Source organism: Tursiops truncatus, chromosome 19 (genome assembly GCF_011762595.2).
Source record: "Tursiops truncatus isolate mTurTru1 chromosome 19, mTurTru1.mat.Y, whole genome shotgun sequence".
Classification (NCBI taxonomy): Eukaryota; Metazoa; Chordata; class Mammalia; order Artiodactyla; family Delphinidae; genus Tursiops; species Tursiops truncatus.
In genome coordinates, this window is record NC_047052.1 from 14,796,699 (window position 1) to 14,817,338 (window position 20,640).

A 20,640-nucleotide genomic window follows, 5' to 3' on the forward strand; every position below is an offset into this window, starting at 1 on the left:
TAAATATTAGGGCATGAGTCACCTAGGTAGTGAGTCAGGTGTTTAAGCCTCTACTTAGAAATTCTAGTGCCACAGGAATGTTTTATTGTCAAACATCTAAGCAAAGCACTGAACCATTCCACATGGATTTTCTGAAACAGTGAGTGATTCTTGGTAATGTTCTGTGCAAAACAGTATAGTCATCCCTCAATCTACAAGGTAATTGCATTCCTGGAAAGTCAATACAGATGAAAACCACACAGGAGATTGTGTTTATGTGGGGAAATAGAGTTTGCATTTCTAGGCTCAGATAATATGAACAGATATTTTTACCTAGTGAATGTCAGTAGGATGTTCAAAAGTCACACACGATAGGGACCGTTCTCACTTTACTGACTTCCTGCTCACTAAATCTATTAACATTCTCCTCCGGGTGCCCACCACATGTCCCTAGGGGGCAATGCTGCCTCTCTTAAAGATTTTTTTAAAATTTTTAATATTTAATTTAATTTATTTATTTTTGGCTGCGTTGGGTCTTTGTTGCTGCACGCGGGTTTTCTCTAGTTGCGGCAAGTGGGGGCTACTCTTCGTTGCGGTGCGCGGGCTTCTCATTGCGGTGGCTTCTTGTTGCAGGGCACGGGTTCTAGGCGTGCGGGCTTCAGTAGTTGTGGCGCACGGGCTTAGTTGCTCCGCGACATGTGGGATCTTCCCGCACCAGGGATTGAACCCATGTCCCCTGTATTGGCAGGTGGATTCTTAACCACTGCGCCACCAGGGAAGCCTTGCCCCTCTTGAAATCCCTGGCCTGGAGTCCTTCAGGGCTAGAGGAGTGCGTGTCAGCAGAAGTGCAGATACAGCCTCTGACTGTAGAGGCAATACGTGAGCAAGAACCCAAGGAGACCAGCGTTAGCAGAAGGCCACGGACATCACTGCATGTTATGTCCTCTGTGTGTGTGTGAGTCGTGTAAAGGGTTCAGAGAAGGTGCTATAGCCTGGCCTTGAGGGGGCCCCATTGGCTCTTTTTTCCAGAAGCGGGCCCAGGATGCCATGGTGATCCTGGGGGGCGGAGGACTTCTCTTCGCCTCCTACCTGACGGCCACGGGGGATGAACGTTTCTACGCGGACCACTTGATGCCGGCTCTGCAGGGGCTGCTGAACCCCGAGGCAGCCCACAGGCTGGCTGTTCACGTCACCTCCCTGGGGCTCCTTCCTCGTGCCACGTTTCAAGACTCTGACATGCTGGTAGGTACTCCTGTAACACCTTGTGCGATAGACACGAGGGTCAAGGTCAAAGTTCCCTAATTTATTTAGCTGGGGTTGATCCTTTTGAAAACCAGAGTCCCAAATTAGCCCCCCACCCCAAACCGTCATCCCCATCTACAGATCAGGAACGCTGAAGTGCAGAGTAGTTAAGTGACTTACCCAAATGCACACAGGTAGGAAGTGGCTGAGCCAGGAATCAAACCCATGGAGTCTGGCTCAGCATCCGTCCGTTAGCCGCCATCCTGCCTCGCGGAGGTCTCGGGTAGCTCAGTGTTCACCTCTGCTGAAAAGGGAAGCATGCCAGCATCACTAACATCTAATGTGATGTAGGCATGTCTAGCCAAGCCCTTTGAGGAAAGCATACGACTCCTGTCCCAGCCTCATTCCGTCCTGCATTCAACACAGGGGCCCCACCGTATCCCCTTACTCTTCTGTGTGCTGGGGTTTCTGCAGCGAACAAAGTGCAAGAATCCACGTCCTCCTAGAATCTACATCCTCGTGCAAGCCCAGACAGTTTCCATTTAGGAGACTTCTTACCAAATGGGGAACATTAGAATGACGTGAACATGAAGAAGACACACTCAGACCTCTTTGGGGAAGGGTCACTGTTAGCAATCAAAGGGGCCTTCTCTACATTTTCCCTTTTTGTCTTAGAATCCCTTTCACTTCCCATCCTGCAGTTTTGAGCACACGTGGCACTTTTTTCTGTAAAAGTGAAAATCCTCTTTGGATTCCTATTGGTTAGAGAAAACAGGTACAAACGTAGGTCTTTCGTAAAAGCAAAGTGGCATAAAGAGAACTTCGGAAAAGTGGGGGAGACCTGTACGCAGATGCTCTGGTTTGGTGCCAGCCCCATTTGACCGTCACCTCTGGGCCTGAGGACTGAAGGCTGCCCAGGGAGCCTGTTGAGCAGCTGGGGCCGAGAGACCCGTCCTGGAGCACGGCCCCCAGGGCCCCCAGTGTAGCCACCCTCCCAGCCTCCCAGTCCCCGAGGCACCGCACGCACACACTCACTGCCATCTCTTCTTCCCCTCCTCGGGGCAGCCTTGCTTCCTCCTGCTTCCAAGGCCAGATGGTACCACCCTTGGAGGTCCTTGCTAGTCCTGGCACAGGCTTTCCTGCCATATCAGCTGACAGTGACGATGCTGTTGGCAACTGCTGACTTTACGATATCCCGATTCCTTTCCCACATTTTAACGTATTTATCTTGCTTCTAGATTTGTTGGCTAGATCAGGGTGTGAATACTAAGTCCCTCAGGAGTTAGGCTAGACCTGACAGTAATTAGGCCCCAGTCACTTTCATCATAGAGAACAATCAGGAATCCGCCCTATGTTTGCCAGGGAAGAACCTGCTTCCAGCCCAGCCTGGTTCTGGGGCCCAGCAATCAGTGCTGCTGGGTCGAGCACTGGAGTCGTGAGGACACAGCTGGGCCGTGGTATCACCTGGCTGAGGAGGGACACAGCGGGGGCTGACTTACTAAGATTAAAGGATTTTGCTGCCTGACTGTTTCAGAATAGCACCATCTAGGGGCTAAATAGTGGATAAGAAGGTACAGTTCTTCACCGTAATTGGAAAAGGCCCCACCTGTCTCCCGCTCAACTCATGGTGGAAACAGTTTTTCTCCTCAGTGATGATAAAGCCCGATGGTTCTCAAACTCTGGCTGGCATCAGAATCACCTGGAGAGCACTGTTAAAAACAAGTTCCCTCAGAGTTCCATTCTTCCCCACCCTCCCCCAGAGATTCTGATTCCTTAGTCCGGGGATGGGCCCTGGGATCTGCTGTTTCACAAGCAGGTGATTCTGATGTAGGCGTGCCGTGGACCACGCTTTGAGAAACACCAACATGGCCTTGTGTGCCTGTGACTTTGTCTCCTTCTCCCTAGGAAGTGAGAGTCCTGGGCCATAAATTCCGAAATCCAGTAGGAATCGCTGCAGGATTTGACAAGCACGGGGAAGCTGTGGATGGACTTTACAAGATGGGCTTTGGTTTTGTTGAGATAGGCAGTGTTACACCAAAACCTCAGGAAGGAAACCCCAGACCCAGGGTCTTCCGCCTCCCTGAGGACCAAGCCGTCATTAACAGGTAGGTGAGCAGCCTTCTCCCCAGCAGGACACTCGGGGTGTTTTTTTCTGCCATACAGTGTGGACATTTTTCTGTCATTTGGAATGTTCTGGAACCATGTTGAGCATCTACTCTGTGCGGGCGTAAAAGCAGGTTTTATGATTTCAGTTTAACGTGTATACACGATGAGGTTAAGAGAGCTACACGACTTAGCTACAGTCACGAGATCAGAAGCGGGAGAACCTGGGAACGGATGTTGGCTTATCTGACTTTAGAGTTTGTGCTTTTTCCACATTGTTACTCCAGTGTCCTTGCCCAGCTCTGTCCAGTAGAAATATCATGAGCCCTATATGTAATTTAAAATATTCTAGTAGCCACAATAAAATAGCAAAAAGAAACAGGTGCAATTAACTTTAATAATATATTCTATTTAATTATTATTTGTAACAGTTATTCATTATACTACTTAATTAGAAATACTTAATATACTCTATCATAATTTTAATATTAAGCAATATAAAAATGACTGGCTGTTTCCCTTCTTTCACTTGTACCAAGTCTTCGAAATCCAGTATGTTTTCCTTACGGCACTCTTGCTTTGGACTGGCCAGGCTTCGCTCTCAGTGGCCACACATGGCTAGTGGCTCTTGCACCTGACAGCACAGCTCCAGCCTTTAGTAACTGGGAAATTTAATAATCAACATAGACGGCTGCTTTTAGCAAGAGAGGTCCTTCTAGACCGTGTAAAGCCCTTCTCTTTGTAAGCCCTGGGCAGTTTTCTCTACAGCTAACCCAGAGAGTGAAGAAGTTCCTTCTTTTCGGTAACAGAGTTTTGAGAGCCTCGTTGGGGGCGTTGGTAGGCACCTTTGGGATCATGAAGGGCCTCCTGGGAGACTGACGTGGTTTATTTGGCTGCACGTCCTGCATCATCGTGCTTGTTTGGGGGAAAATTTCCAGCATTAGACATCGAGTTACTGACCTTTCCCCTGTAGGCTGGGATCAATATCTTCAGAACGTTCAGGCAAAAAATATTTGTTGATGATTCGGCTGCCACAAATAATTGCAGGTACCAGGAAGACAGTGCCTGGCAGAGTCCCGTGGGTGAGAAGTGGCACAAGAGGGCCGGGCCTGAGCTCCAAGCACTTGTGTGCCCAGGCTCCCTGCTCTGCCTCGCACAGGGTGGGTGCTGAATGAACATGAGTCAACAACTACATGTATCTGTTAGGTGTTTTTGGCTGCAAGTGACAAAGTGGCTTAAACAATAGGCATTTGTTATTATTTTCTTCTCATTACGGGTGAAGTAGGCAGTTTTAGGGTTGGTTGAGCGGCAGGGTGGCGTCAGTACTCTGGTCCAACCTCTGTGGGCCTTCCCTTCTCGTTTGTAAGATGCCTACCCCAGCTGCAAGCATACGTCCTCGCATGAGGACATCAGAGAGCAGAAAGGGAAAGGAAGTATGGATATGGGAGGAGATATTTTCCCAGAAGCTCCCTGGTAGGCATCACCTTGTGTCTCAGTGACCAAGCCCCATCTCAAGTTCATGCTTGAGTTGCCAGCGAGGCTGGGAAAGGAGTCATTGGCATTTTCACCCCATGTCAGGGGAGCTGGGTTCCACAGGCAAGGAGGAAGGGAGTGGGGATGGCCATTAGGCCAACAACCCACAGTGGGGCTGGGGACGTAGAGATGATCAAGAGGGGCGAGGCCCAGGCTTTGCGGAGTGTCTAGTGGCAGGTGAGGGAGGAGATGTGTCCCTTGTCCTCGAGAAGACTGGAACCCAGCAGGGGAACTGAAGCATATACGTACATCCCAAGCTAGGAGAAAGGTACAAAGCACTCCATGAATGCCAGGAGGTGAGGGATCATTTGTGGCTCGGAGCTTTATGCAAGGAGGAGAGGGTGCATTTGACTTGGGCCAGGAAGAGGGAGATTTAATAGGTAGAAAGGATGGGGGAATGGAGTGGCAGGATGGGTTCCAGGAAGCGTGTTCGTGGGGCACAGGCAGGAGGTGGGAAGATGGGTCATCAGAGTGGTGAGGGCCCCGTTGGGTGGGAAGCAGGAGTGGGCTAGGTCCAGACAGGTCTGGGCTGTTTACAGTGCTAGTTGGCTAAGTGGCTTGTTGGCAAATTTTAATCTTTCCCTTTGTATTTGATGGTGTTCTGGCAAGTTCTCTAGGATTTCCAGGGGTGTTTAGACTTTAGAAGTCTAAGAACTGACTCTGATTTTTTTCTTTGGTTTTTACATCATAAATATATGTTGAAAATGGCCATGGAGCCATCCCTCCAGAGTCTTTGCTTTCTGCCTGAGGGCTCTAACCTTATCTCCTCCCTAACGCTCTTCTGTGCTACAGATACGGATTCAACAGTCATGGACTCTCAGTGGTGGAACACAGGTTACGGGCCAGACAGCAGACGCAGGCCAGGCTCACAGAAGGTAAAGGGGGCCTGCCTAAGAGGGCTGTTCTTCAGTTGTTGGAAGGAAACTTGTGGGAGAAAGTCAGGAACATTCCTAGTGAAGTGAACATGATTGAACAATAGGAAAAAACAGTATGGAACTCAGGGCTCCTCTGCTAGAGGAATTTTCCTGGCTCCATCACACCCTCCAAGCTCTTAACTGAATTTCGCAACTGAGCAAAGATACACTTAGTTCCTGCCTCGTTATGTAACCTGTGTCAAACTGGGACAGCTTGGAAGTAAGCAGTGCAGAGTGGCTGCTCTGTGATCACATAGGCAGTTGATGCGAGCAGGGCTTGGGCGCCATCTTTGTACATCCTGCTCTGTTGTCCTTTTGTCCATTATAAATAATGAATGCTAATTATAGAAGTGTTAGTAAATGCAGGGAAGCATAAAGAACATTAAAATTACTCACACTCTTCCCTACTCAGAGATAACTACTCCCGGCATTGGGGAAAATATCCTTCATGACTTATTTGGAAACACCATGCATTTTTTTTTAATTCATTAATTTATTTTTGTCTGCATTGGGTCTTCGTTGCTGCACTAGGGCTTTCTCTAGTTGCAGCGAGCAGGGGCTACTCTTCGTTGCATTGCATGGGTTTCTCATTAAAGTGGCTTCTCTTGTTGCGGAGCACTGGCTCTAGCACGTGGGCTTCAGTAGGTACAGCACGCGGGCTCAGTAGTCATGGTGCAGGGGCTTAGTTGCTCTGCAGCATGTGGGATCTTCCTGGACCAGGGCTCGAACCGGTGTCCCCTGCATTAGCAGGCAGATTCTTAACCACTGCGCCACCAGGGAAGCCCACACCATGCATTTCTGAAGGCTGCCTTGGAGGTGCTGATACTCATTCCCTGGGGCTCTCTGCCTTGCTGTCCCTTGGGGTGAACACAGTGGTCTTGGCACCATGCCATCCTCACTGTACCTTCCCAGGTGCCCTCTAGGGTTGCATGGGGTTGCAGCCATCTTCCTTGGTGGGCCTTTCTGGAACTCCTTCCAGGAGTTTAGCCTCATTAGATGTCCTGGTGGTGAGATGAGAAAAACCTGTGGTACTGGATTCATTTCTGAACGCGAGATTGAAAGGGCCCAGGCAGTTAGCAATCTCTGATTTGGGGAGTAGGAAATGACCTTGTTTGGAATTCCCTGGCTTTGGCAGAACCAGACCCTGCTATACTGTAGATAGACCTTGCCACTTGTGGGCTTTGAAGGTCATGATAGGACTTTCATGCTTTGTGATACTCTCCTGCCTTCTTGTCTCCCTTTCCTTCTTTTAACTGTTCACAGTGCCCCTTATACCACTTTTCTCCCGTTCTCCCTTGCCCGTTCCTCGCCCCCCACTGTGGTGCTGACATTTGTTGGAGACAAAATCCCATAGCAGAGCTCTGCACATAGTGTTCACCAGCAGCTGGAGGCCTTGAAGACAGCTTATTGCTAGCATCATACCAAGCAACATGAGTTGTTAAGAGCTGTGGTGCCCTTTGCGGGTAGAGTAATTCAGCAATTTTTGTCTAACTCCAAAATCTTGTCATTTGGGGCAAATGGCTACTAATGAAAGATCCACTGGCTACATGAAAGTGATATTCTCTATTAAGCTGGTTTACCTGTGTGGAAAAGAATTACAGTTTCCAAACCATCTTCACTTGATTTGGGAGGCTTGGAGACCTTGTTACATAATTTGTCTAACTGGATGCTAAACCCCTCCCCTCCCTTCCACTCATGAAGTGAGTGACACGAATTTCATTTACTTTCAAGTTGATGATAAAACAGGTGACTGCATTTAAGGTGTGAGAAGGTAGTTAGCAGTACTGGATGTTGTTCTTTGATCCTCCCTGACCTGACATACATTTTGTGAGCTAACTGGACGTCCCAGTTAGCTGGAAAAAGCAGGTGGTACCATGGATATACTTTAGCCTTTGCAGATAAGGTAGTATCTTAGGAGAAGTCAAGTACAGACAAGCCCTTGCTTTCACACATAGAAAAATACATTTCAGAAACACACTGAAAGTCGAAAATACAAGTCAGGTGATAATTCCCTGGATTTTAAAGTAAGGTGACCATATTACTTACTGTGCAAACTGAGACAACACTTTTGAGAGTGGAAGGGATGCAGGCATGAATAATTATGCCCAGGCTACAGGAGTATTCAGGGCTGTCCTGGGAGCACTGGGATGTGTGGTCACCCTCGTTACAAGGGGGAGTCCCTTCTCAGAGAATGGAAATTATAAAACCGTTATGCCTCTACATTTTAGGCATGAGAATCGAAAATATTTTCCAGTATTTTATACATATCCTTTAATTTTGCTTTTTCTTCATGACTGCACACCCAGTCACGTGACCCAAGTCTAACAAGCAGCCCTTGAGGGTAAACAGCTGCCCCTGTGGCATGCTACTGACTTCTGTCTCTTCTCAGTCGTATTTCATTTACGAGCCCTACCTTTTTAAACACTAGTATTTGCGCTCCTAATTTCTCCATTTTCCATTAAACCTTAAAAAAGAAAAAGGGCACAAAGCGGTAAAACATCCTAGGAGCTGCCCAAACCCAGCTGCGCAGATGAAGGTGGAGGGCTCGGTTCTTGGCCCGCAGGCAACAGCGCCGTGTGTAGGTCAGCGTTTGTCAGCTGGCGCGGGAAAGGTCACATTTGGGGTTGGAAAGCCTGTGAGGCTGTTCGTGGGCTCTTCGGTCAAGGATGGCTTCAGAATGTTGCACAGGAAACGGTGAGTGGGGACAAAATCCTGACCAGTGATATTTACAGATGGGCTGCCACTGGGAATAAACCTGGGGAAGAATAAGACCTCGGTGGACGCTGCCTCGGACTACGCAGAGGGGGTTCGAGTCCTGGGCCCCTTGGCTGACTACCTGGTGGTGAATGTGTCCAGTCCCAACACAGCTGGGCTGAGGAGCCTTCAGGGAAAGGCCGAGCTGCGCCGCCTGCTGACCAAGGTGGGCAATTACATCCCTACCTGCTCATCCTCTAGGGCAAAGCTTCAACGTTGCTATCCACTATCGAGGAGTTGTCCTTAAGACCTGGACCAGTTAGGACCCCTTGCTTCCCTCTGATTCCCTGTATAACACTGATTGTGCTCAGTATTAGTCAGCTGCTCAGTTATGTATCCCTGCTGTTAACCCACAAGGTCCGTGAGAGCAGGGACCACATCTCTCATTTACCACTCTGTCCCTAGCATCTAGCACATTGAATGAATGAATAGAATGACTTTTCATTAAACCGTGCTTGTGACAGTATTTGCTGTCTCTTTTAGGAACAAAAGTCTAAATAAACCTTGATATATTAGCCAATGCCAATGACATTAGGGACTCACTCTTGGGGATCCTTTGGTTCAAGAGAGTGGAATCAGCTCTGACTTGATGGGGTCTTTTGCATAATTGAGAGCGGTGTTTCCTGAAAAGGAGAAATTGCTGGTGCTTTATTCTGACAGCTAGTGTGAAAACACACTGATCTGCGGCTGCAGGTCACGGTTATACTGTCAACTGCAGTCTTGGGGGTCCTCATCTCTGGCCCCATGTTGCTCTAGGTGCTGCAGGAGAGGGATGCCCTGAAGGTAGTGCACAAGCCAGCCGTGCTGGTGAAGATCGCTCCTGACCTCACGGCCCAGGACAAGGAGGATATTGCCAGTGTGGTGAGAGAGGTGAGTGTCGGTGCCTGGGGGACGCCCTTCATTGCCTGTAGGGGCCACCTGGCCAGCTGGGTTAGCCCAGATGGCAGTCTTTGTGGTTTCCTTTCTGTTATATGGAGGGCTGTCAGGATGTAATTTATTGTATACAGGCAGACCTTGGAGGTATTGTGGGTTCAGTTCCAGACCACTGCAATAAAGCAAGTCACATGAACTTTTTGGTTTCCCAGCGCATATAAAAGTTATGTTTACACTACTGTAGTCTGTTCAGTGCACAATAGCATTACATCTAAAAAAAATGTACATACCTTAATTAAAAAATACTTTATTCTTATTTTCTGTTTTATTAAAACATTTGAGGTGTAATAATCCAGATTAAAAAAAACTTTATTGCTGAAAATATGCTCACCATCATCTGACAGTGCAGGGTTGCCAGAAACTTGTAAAAAAAAAACCAGTACCTGTGAAGCACAATAAAGTGAAGTGCAATAAAATGAGGTATGCCTGAAATAAAAAGTAAATGTTTCAATAAATGTTTGAATGGGTCATTTTCTCCTGCCTCTTCCCTCCTCTTCCCTCATCTTCCTTCAGCAAGGGCTTTAAGGCTGTGCATCCTTCAGTCTTGGTCAGACTGCAGTGTTCTGTCTTTCTCCAGTCTAACCCTGGATTCGTGTGTCATAGGGGAGTAGCGCAAACACAGACTGAGCCCGGCAGTCCGGGGTTGAAATCCTGATTCCACCACTTACTACCTGGAGGCTTTGGACAGGACACTCTAGATTGAGTTGTTCTAAGGATTAAACCGTGTCCTGGGGGAACTGTACGGGTGGTTGGTACATGATGGCTGCTACTGTCATGTTGAGGCTCACTCTGACACTTGCCCAGAAAGCATAGTGAGTGAGGCCTGGTCTAGCTCTTGCTTCTGTGGCCTTAGGTGTGGGCGCCCGGCCCGGCTGCTCTCTCAGACCCCCGGGGAAGCTTCTCCAAGTCCATCGTGCCCTGACTTAGGGGCTCTTTCTCTGTCTCACACTGCAGTTGGGCATCGATGGACTGATTGTCACGAACACCACAGTGAGTCGCCCTGCCAGCCTCCAGGGGGCCCTGCGCTCTGAAATGGGAGGGCTGAGCGGGAAGCCCCTCCGAGATTTATCAACGCAAACCATCAGGGAGATGTATGCACTCACCCAAGGCAAGAATCTGGTGTCCCTGTCTTCAGATCTACGTGTGGCTCAGGCGCCGGGTCTGTGATGGTATCGGGGTTCCTGAACTGCTGCACTCAGCAGGGGGCCGGGGCTGCAGCCAAACAGCTCCTGGCTCTCCTGTCACCCAGCCTTCCTCACAGTGTGCTGTGTGCTCCTCTGCAGGCAGAGTTCCCATCATCGGGGTTGGTGGTGTCAGCAGCGGGCAGGACGCGCTGGAGAAGATCCGGGCGGGGGCCTCCCTGGTGCAGCTGTACACAGCCCTCACCTACCGGGGGCCGCCCCTGGTGGGCAGAGTCAAGCAGGAGCTGGAGGCCCTTTTGAAGTGAGTGGGGCCACCTGTGGCTTGAACCAGGCAAAGTTAATGTGGTATCAACTCAGAATGACTCAAATCAAGGGGATGCTATTCATCAGTCTTTATTCTTCATTGAAAATGCATTTGAGGGGTACACCCCAAATGCAGGGGAAACTTACCCTGTTGCTCTTTTGACAAAGGTCAAACAGTGCCAAGGAATTCAATTAACTTCCAAGGCAATGGTGTTTATAGGCCCGAGGAGTTCTGGTGGCATTCAGTAACACTGGCTTGATGTCAGGAGCTGTCGGTTCTTAAAATTGATTCCCTCCCTGGCCTGAAGACCTGGGTAGATTCCAGGGTGAAGACACTGTACAGGGCATGAGCATGCGTTTGGGAGAGCGAGGCAGGTGCAGTTACGGACGAGATAGAGCCTGGTTGAGCGTGGGCTTCCAGTAAGAGCCAGGCCTTTCCTTTACCATTTGCTGAAATTGCTTTGTTTTCTTTCTCCAGGGAGCAGGGTTTTACCAGAGTCACAGATGCCATTGGAGCAGATCATCGGAGGTGAGGATGGGTCAGTGGGAAGCCTGATCTGGAACCGTCCCGCTAAATCAAGCGAGCCTTTGTGGCTGATGGAGAGAGGAGACCACATCCCCAAACCACAGGGGCCCCTCCACCGGCTGGACTGTAAAAGCCAAGCATGAGGGTCACCAGAAGCAATGCAAGGCTTTGTTCAACCACTTGTTGGACAGGAACTGCATCCATGATTCTTTCTAGATTCAAATCCCAGGATCCTTTAATATTACAAGGACATTAGACATTTGGAGGGAAAATCACGGTAAAATAAAGTCATTTAAAAACTGGATTTAAATCCCAGCCCTCTTGCCCAGATCCTGTAGGTCCTTCCAGGCCTCTGCTCCCCCGGGATCTGTAGTGGGCTTCCCAGGAGCTTGACTCTCTTTCATTCTATCTTTATTTTTATTTAAAATTTTAACTGTATTTTGAAATTATTTCAAACTTAGATAAAAGTTGCAAGAATAGGGCTGTGGATGGCCATCCTCTCCATGTCTGCACCCGGTCTTCCCTCTGTGCACAGAGGGACACTGGTCATGCTGGTCATTTTAACTTGATTACTTCTGTAAAGGCCCTGTCTCCAAACAAGGTCACATTTTGAGATACTGCCAGTCTGGATTTTAACATGGCAATTTTGGAGAGACATAGTTCAGAAAATGGGCTTGTTATCCCCCTTATTTAAAAATCTGTGACTTGTGGGCCATTGGGCAGGCAGGTTCTCGAGGTGCTTGAAGACACTAGACAAGGGGCTCAAGAGGTCTAGTCATTAACTAAAGAAACAGAAATGCTAACCTTTTCAAAACTGAAAAGCAAATGGTGATTGGAGGTTGAAAACCTCGGCTGGGAAGTGCTGTAGATGTCAGTACGCCTTCGCAGCCAACAGGAAATTACCTTTATTCTCTTCACCTCAGTGCAGGTTTGATTTTAAAATTTCTTGGTAGCTCTGTGGAGAGGCCTGTGGCTGCTGTAGAGGTAATATGTCCTTGTCTCATCGTTGAATCTCGGCCTCAGCCCTCAGCCTCTGCCCACTGCCTCTGCCAAGAAGCCAACAGTCAGTCTCCTGCTGTCTTTTACAAAGATCTTTTTCCTGTTTCTTAAAAAAGAATCTTAAGGACTTCCTTTGTGGTGCAGTGGATAAGACTCTGTGCTCCCAATGCAGGGGGCCCAGGTTCGATCCCTGGTCAGGGAACTAGATTCCACATGCATGCTGCAACTAAGAGTTTGCATGCCACAACTAAGGAGCCCACGTGCCGCAACTAAGGACCCCACATGCCACAACTAAGGAGCTGGTGAGCCACAACTACGGAGCCCTGGAGCCGCAACTAAGGAGTCCACGTGCAGCAACTAAGACCTGGTGCAACCATAAATAAATAAATAAATAATAAAAAATAGAGGTAATGATCTCTTAAAAAAAAGAATCTTAGTATGAAAATAATACCTATTCATGAATTAAACAGTATAGCCCCCAAATAAATGTTGTCTACCTCCTTCCCTCCTCAAACAATCCCACATATCAGAGGTAGTCACAGTTAACTTTTGTATCCATCTAGATTTTTGCAATCAGTTTTCTTTGTATATGCAAGCACATACCCATAGCTATTCTGTCTTTTTTAAAAAATCTATCACACACACATATAAAAGTGTTTCAAGAATAGTACAAAGAACTATTTTTTTTTTTTTTTGGCCACACCGTGTGGCTTGCAGGATCTTAGTGCCCTGACCAGGGATAGAGCTAGGGAATATACATGTATACATACATCTATATTTCTATATCTCCCTATATTGAAAACCATGAGTTCAGACTAATACCTTCAATTCCAATCCCAAACCATAAGTTTAATTCTAGTTTCTTCCCTCCCCATATTTGTAACTCTCTTCTCTGACTGTGGAAACCCTGACTACCTCTATACTTACTCTATTTTCTTATTTGATCAGTCCTCTCATATGTAAGTAATCTCTGGTTTCCACCCCCTGCCATGTGCTGGCATCCTTTTTCCTTGCTTGGGTCCTGACATCTTTCACCATCCCTTACCCCTTGGGCACTGTCCTCACTTTGTACAGCTCCGATACCTGCTCCAGGCTGCTCCCGGGGGCAGACATCCCCCTCACCTCATTTAGGCTCTGACTTCTTTGCTGGCCTGTCCCCCTGCATGGCCACTTTCCTTGTAAGCTAGGACTCTGACGCCCCGCACCAAATGCTTACGCACACACACACTTTTTGGGCGCCCTGTTTGTCCTGTGTGGGTATTGATTGATTTTCTACTTTGAGCCCCTTGCTCCTCTTTTGCTGCCACTGCAGGCACCTACCTTGCTCTGTGCCAGCTAATGGCTTTATGACTGAACTGTTCAGGGAAAGGGGGAAGGAAAGGGGAAGAGGTGCCCTTTGGAAGATTCTCTGTTGGAGACTGACAACCTGTCTTTTAGCACAGCTTCAACGGGCTGCTGTTTCTCTTGAGCACCAGCGTAAGTAGTTGGCTTGCGTTCAGGGGCCCTGTGGTGTAAGGAGTACCTGTTTTTCTTAACGCTGGAAACTACACTCAGCCCAGAGAAGCGCAATGCTGGGAGACACATGGGAGGAGGCCCAGGTTGCCGATGCCCCGTGAGGCCCAGGACTGTTGGGTGGATTAGTGTGCAGAATTGCTAACATGATTTACATTATTGACTCTTGCATTTTGTGTTGTGTGCATCCCCTGCCAATTTCACATTAGTTAAATAAGTAAATTCACATTAGTTAAATAGTAAGTTAAATCTTATTTCACAACTTGCTTTTTTTCCCCATATAATCATGGAGTCTTTCAATGTCCGTCCCTTCAATCTACCTTGCTCTTTCTAACAGCCCTTTGGTTTTCTGCAGCTCAGATATATCAGTATTTGCTTATGGCTAGACGTGCAGACTGTTTGTTTTTCACATCACAAACAGTACATCAGCGAGTCTCTTGGTTTATGTATCTTTGTGCTCTTCCAGTAAAATTTCTGTGGAATAGATTCCCAGAAATGGTATCGCTCAGGCAAAGGTTACGTGCACTGAAAATGTTGATAGTTACCGCCAGGTTGCCATTTGAGGGGGTTGTTCAGTTCATACTTTCTCTACAACTTTGTAAGAGAGGCCCCTTTCCTCTTAGGCTGCTCCACGCGGGAATTTTCAAGTACTGCCCTGGAATAAACTTGTTCCTTCTCCACTTTCTCACTGGAGATAGTTTCCATTATGTCTCTTCCTTGGTGGAAAAAGAAAAAAGGAATCGTGGGTTTAGCAAGCCACTTTGGGCTGCAGCCAGTGTGATTGCCACATCCATTTGTGTGTGTGTGTGTGTGTGTGTGTTTGTGTATCTGGGAGAGAGAGAGAAGAGATTTCAAATAAGACACAGGGGGACTTCCCTGGTGGTCCAGTGGCTAAGACTCTGCACTCCCACTGCAGGGGGCCCGGGTTCGATCCCTGGTCAGGTAACTAGATCCCGCGTGTCGCAACTAAGACCCGACGCAGCCAAATAAATAAATAAATAAATGTAAAAAAAAAAAAAACAAAAAAACGCAGGGAAGGGCAACAGAAGGGGTGTAGCTTTCCCTGGGTTCACCCATTCTCAGTTGTTTCAGGCGACCCTGCATGTCTTTCCTCCTGCTGTGGGCATCATGTAGCTTTTGTGGGCCTCAGTCTCCTAATGTGTAAAATGGGGAGAAGGACAGACCCATCTCAAAGGGCTGTTCTGAGGATTAAATACTAAGGGCAATATGGCTCAGCACATCCTAATCTCTTAATAAACAATATTTTCAATGTTTCTAATCATCAAAAAAGTCCTGCAAATAGGTGTTACTGTGCTTGTATTCACAGATAAAATGAGGGCTTTGAGAGATTAAATAACCTCCCCAAACCAGGCAGCTGGGAATCAGTGGAACTGGGCCCCAGGGCCTGAGTATCTCCTTCTGATGAAGGTAAAGGTCCTTACAGGACCTCTGACAAGTATTATTAGTCCCTTTTCCCTTCTCTTCTCCCTCAAAAGTTCATCTTCTTTTAACATATAGACTTCCTGTGTGCAATTACTTTTTATAAAAAAGCTTTCATAGATACTTGCCCTGGGCACTTGATTGGTCTGAAATAAGGTGGTCAAATGGGATCTAGTGATCGAAGCTCAGAGTCCCATAGAAGTGGGGGACATTCTGTAGGGACCACAGTGCCAGCCAGGGCTGAGCCTGAGGATCCAAAACATAGCAGCTTGAAACAACGATCATTTACTGTTCCACACAGTGTCGGGTCAGGAATTCAGGAGCAAATTAGTTGGTGGTTCTGGCTCAGGGTCTCCCAGGAGGTTGGCCAGGGCTGCAGTCATCTAAGGCTTCACTGGGGCTGGGGCATCCACTTCTAAGATGGCCTGGGAGCTGGTGCTGGCCGTTGGCAGGAAGGGCTGCCTGAGTGTCCTCATGCCAGGGCACCCAGCTTCTTCCAGAGCCAGTGACCTACAGCAAGGTGGAAGCTCCGATGCCTTTTATGACCTCGTCTTGGTGGTCATACACCATTACTTATGTCACTTTCATTCGCTTCATTAGAATAGAGTTGCCAGTTTTAGTAAAACAAACAAAAACAACGGGATACCCAATTAAATTTGAATTCCAGATAAACAATGGATATGCTTTTAAGTATAAGTACATCCCATGCAATAGTTGGGACATGCTTATACAAAAATTTACTTGTTGGGCTTCCCTGGTGGCGCACTGGTTGAGAGTCCGCCTGCCGATGCAGGGGACACGGGTTCATGCCCTGGTCTGGGAAGATCCCACATGCCGCGGAGTGGCTGGGCCCGTGAGCCATGGCTGCTGAGCCTGCGCGTCCGGAGCCTGTGCTCCGCAACGGGAGAGGCCATGGCAGTGAGAGGCCCGCGTACCGCAAAAAAAAAAAAAAAAAAAAAAAAAAATTGTTGTTTTTCTGAAATCCAAATTTAATTGGGCATAATGTAATTTACCTGGCAACTCTATGTTAGAAGCAAGACACTAAGTCCAGCACACATATCAGTACAAGGAGAGGGAAATTAGTTTCCATTTTTGAAGGGAGGAATGTCAAAAGAATTTGTGGAGATATTTCTAAACCACCATGAGCAGAATTTTGAAAAGTTCATTTGGTCCTGGTGTCTGTGGTAACTGCATGGCAGCCTAATAGGATGAAATAATTCTCAGACAAGCAAGGTCATCTTTCTAATTATCTTGTACATTGGTAAATTTACAGCAAATCACACAGCGTCTTCTTTGATCTTCAGACAGCTTTGTGTGAGGTAGGTGAGGTAGAGGTTATGACCTGCACCTTACAGATGAGGAAACTGAAGCTAAGTGCCTGCCCCAAGAGGATATGGGCAGAAATGGCAGAGGGAGGACACAGTCTCCTAATTTCAAGTCTAGCACTTGCTCTGCTCTACCCAGTAGTATCCTGATATACCACTGAGCCCTCTGCTATACAAGATGTCTTGGATTCATTTTCTACCTATTTGTTATCTCAGATGGTGATGGGACTTGTGGATCCTTGCTGCTGTGCTGCAATCTCGGTGATAGGGGATACCCTTGGAGAAGTTGAGGGCCAAGATGCCATCTTCTCTCTCCACACCCACAAACTCTGAGATCCACCCTGGCTAAGACTCAGGATTCAACCCACTACCCGCAGACCCTCTAACCTGACTGGCTCCAGAGTGCCGACAGGAACAGCATTCCTGTTCATCAGGAGGTAGTCAACCTTATGTGAAAAAGACCGTGGAACAGCCAAACCAAATAGAGAATTACTCTCCCCCAATTTTTATTATAAGACATTTAGACATAAGAAAAGTTGAAATAGTGTAACAAACATCTATACCCCCCTCCACCTAGACTCATTAATTCTTTCTATCTTTTCCATGCTTTTCTTACCAATCTTTTTAATCTATTTATATACAGTATTTTGATGAACCATTTTGAAGGAAATGGTAGATGTCAGGACACTTCACTCCTAAGTACTTCATAGCCTGCATCTGCTAAAAAAGAGGATATGTTCCTATGAAAACATAACTCTATGATCTTACCTAAGAAAACAGCCATGATTTCCTAATATCATCTAACATTTAGTCCATATTCCAAGTTTTCCCATTGCCCTAAAAATAACTTCTAGAGTCAATCAAGGCTCACCTGTATGTTTCTTTAGTCTTTAAATCTAAAGCCGTCACCTCTGAAGACATCAGGCGAGTTGTCTTATAAACGGTTCTACATTCTGGATTCCCAGAATAAAGGCTATATTTCCTTCAGCCTTTGATCTCTGCTGTAGCTGCATGTGGATATATGACCAAATGCTACTCAGTGAGATACGTATGAAAGTACCGTGTGCAACTTCTGGGAAGTCTGCCGCTGCCCGGATCATGATGTCTGGAGCTTTGGCAGCCTTTTTAGACCTGAGGATCAAGGTCATCCCAGAGGCATAAGCTGGAAAGGGCTTCATGCCAGCTCTGTCTGCTTATTTCCCTACCTCTTTTATTTGAGAAAATAAAACCTTGTGTGCTTAAGTCACTGTCAATTGGGGTTTTCCCTCATATTTAGCCAAATTTAATCCCAGCTAATAAAGAAGCCAGACTGAGACTTACTGTAATCTTGTACTTACCTGGAAGATATGTTACCTGCTTTCTACTTGGCTAAGACCCATGTCAAGATTTCTCTTTCCTCCAGGTGCAGATCTCTGGTGCTAGCACAGTGTGAGAATGTTACCTGTGGAATCAGACTGTCATGTTACCTGTGGAATCTTGGCAGTCAGGGAAATTTTTTCTAAGAAACTTGTGGTTGTAAATGTGGGAAATGAAGTTAGTGTGGCTGTCACAGCTAAGAGGACACCGGTGGGCAGGGCCAAGAGGTGTGTGTGCAGGGGCAGGGTGAGAATGACCCAGAACCGGCAGGCAGTGGGTGTTTGTGAAATACCTGGGTAGCAACACAGGGGCCAGACTCCGAAGGGCAGGGCCTTTTGGGGAGGAAATGCAATTACCATGAAAACTCCCCGCATTCTTGCCAGCCAGGGAGAGGTTTCCTGGGTGTTGAAAGCCACAGTTGGCAAGTGTCCCACAGGAAACAGAAAGAGTTACAGCACGTGAAGGCAACCTGCCCGCACCACCTGCTACCCCTTTAATCACTAGGGTTGACCTGGTTGGATCCAGGAACAAAGCTGTGCCTGGAGGGTCAGAAGGCCTCCTGGGGCAGCACAACCCCCTTCCTGCCCAGACAAGCGTAAGCTATAACTGAGGCGCTGCCATTTCAGCCCTTGGTTATGCGAGAAGCTGGCCAGCCTGCTGAGCTTCGTCCATTTTATTGGATGTGGAATTTGTAAGGTTACTGGATCACCTTCCTACCTCAACGGAGCAAAAAGTGTGGAATCCATGTCCTGGATCCTAAAAAATTCACTCTGGTTAGATGAGAATTTCAACTACAGTTGAGACTCTAACATAACCATTAAAAAACAAACACACAACCATACAAATATATATTTATATGCACGTATACACACATGTATGTATACACATATGTGTGTGTGAATACAGCTGACCCTTATTCATCTGTTCTTTCACTCACTCATTCTTCCAAGAATCATTTATTGAGATCCTACTTCCTGCTGGCGGCCATGTCATGTGTTGGGGATGAAGATAGCTGAGTTTTCCACCATCTTTCCAAATCTCCAAAGACACAAATTCTGTTGACCCTTGAACAACGCAGGGGTTGGGGCAGTGACCTCTGTGCAGTCAAAAATCTGTGTATAACTTTATGGTCCCTGGATTCGACCAAACACAGATCGTGCAGTACTGTAGTACGTGTTTATTGAAAAAAATCTGTGTATAAGTGTACCCACACCGTTCAAACCCTTATTCAAGGGTCAACTGTACAAACACAACTGGCCAGAATCCACTGGGTTACACCCAACAACAGAGGAAGGAGCCCAGGGCTTCCCTAGCAGAGAGAAGGGCCACCTGGGGGCTTAGCAGGTTATAGCTATGCTGATTTCTCTGTGGCCAGGACTAATTTCATACTATTTCCTGGAGCCATAATTAAGCAAATTCCTGATTTCTTACACTGATTCAAAAGCAGAGCTCCATTTTAACACCATTCCATCTAGAGAGATCTGTCTTGGGACTGGGGTGGATGGCTCAACTCCACCCAGAATGTGGCTGGCACCCAGGGGTGACTGTTCCCAAATGCTTGCCAGGCAGTTTCCTTGGTCTATTTCCTAATGCGTCTTGCAGCCAAGGCCCACGTGGTTCTTCCTGCTTCCCCGCTGTGGTGCTCTCAGGGCCTGGACAGGGGCTCACTTCTTTGCAGCATCAGGCTTCTCCAGCTTTGGGTGCCAGTGTTTTAGGGTCTTCCTTGCCCTCTGCTGGGTATCACTGCCAGGGTCCTGGTTTTAATGATACACACGGTTCTTAATGGGCTTTGATAGCCACTCAGAACTGATACCCTTACCCTGACTAGTGAGGTTAGCTAGCAAGTTTTTTATCCCTTCCAGGTAATAATGTCTTAATTCAGTACAGGATTTGTCCCTAGTTGACCCTTAAAAGTGACTCTAATTGTGAGAACTCAAGGCTGGATATGTGAGGGGCCTTGAAAATCCAGTTAAGTACTCCCTCGTGTTGGGGAGGGAGTACCTTAAGGTGGCCTAGGGCTCCGCCCAGGTTTGAATCCTGCCTCGAGGTAGCTGTGTTGCCTCGAGCAAGTTCCTTCTCTTCTCTGTACCCAGTTGTAAAAATGGGGTTATTAGATAATAAAAGAATCTATTGCTTAGGTGCTGTTGAAGAATTAAATGAACAAACACACAGAAAGCTCACCCAGCAGTGCCTGGCACACAGGAAGGACTCTGACAATGTTAGCTGTTATTGTTATGAGGCGGGTGCCCACTCTCCTGAGGCACTTGGAGGGCTGGTTCTACCAACAGCTTTCACGCCCGAGGGCCTGCTCGTTACTGCAGATAGAAGCTGATGTGACAGGCAGCGTTTAATTATGCTGTATACTCATTTCTCTGCCACTCTGAACTCTTTGAGGGCAGAGGCTCTGTTTATCACCTGTTCTATTCAGCAAACTGAACTGAGTGTGTGTGTGTGTGTGTGTGTGTGTGTGTGTGTGTGTGTGTCTGTGTGTGTCTGTGTGTGTCTGTGTGTGTGTGTGTGTCGGGCACTGCTGGGTGTAGTGATTAAGGTGAAAAACAAATGCCAACCTGGCCCCTACC

General features: G+C 47.4%; 1 protein-coding gene and 1 long non-coding RNA gene across 8 annotated transcripts in view; one reads left to right on the forward strand and one right to left on the reverse strand.

Annotated features, from left to right (window-relative positions):
• The window catches only part of DHODH (dihydroorotate dehydrogenase (quinone)), a 13,211-nt gene extending 1,478 nt beyond the window's left edge, over positions 1 to 11,733 (forward strand). Inside the window, exons 2-9 of one of the 4 annotated variants that reach the window (XM_033843966.2) lie at positions 1,009 to 1,221; positions 3,127 to 3,326; positions 5,650 to 5,732; positions 8,504 to 8,691; positions 9,282 to 9,395; positions 10,413 to 10,617; positions 10,742 to 10,901; positions 11,382 to 11,521. In XM_033843966.2, the coding sequence (XP_033699857.1) occupies positions 1,009 to 1,221; positions 3,127 to 3,326; positions 5,650 to 5,732; positions 8,504 to 8,691; positions 9,282 to 9,395; positions 10,413 to 10,617; positions 10,742 to 10,901; positions 11,382 to 11,436 (1,218 nt within the window). In that variant the 3' untranslated portion in view covers positions 11,437 to 11,521. Of the gene's footprint in view, positions 1 to 1,008; positions 1,222 to 3,126; positions 3,327 to 5,649; positions 5,733 to 8,503; positions 8,692 to 9,281; positions 9,396 to 10,412; positions 10,618 to 10,741; positions 10,902 to 11,381 lie in introns of all 4 variants that reach the window. The other 3 variants (XM_004314040.4, XM_019935585.3, XM_019935584.3) reach the window with 3 other exon arrangements.
• LOC109550069 (uncharacterized) lies at positions 1,114 to 18,146 on the reverse strand. Of its 4 annotated transcripts, none has more exons than XR_002176449.3 (5): positions 14,486 to 18,146; positions 10,562 to 12,475; positions 9,069 to 9,148; positions 1,402 to 1,522; positions 1,114 to 1,240 (listed from the first exon to the last, which is right to left on the reverse strand). It is a non-coding gene; the product is annotated as an uncharacterized lncRNA (long non-coding RNA). The 4 variants fall into 4 exon arrangements; XR_002176450.3 differs by having other exon boundaries at positions 1,402 to 1,525; XR_004523177.2 differs by having other exon boundaries at positions 1,402 to 6,772.
• Positions 18,147 to 20,640: the final 2,494 nt, after the last annotated feature.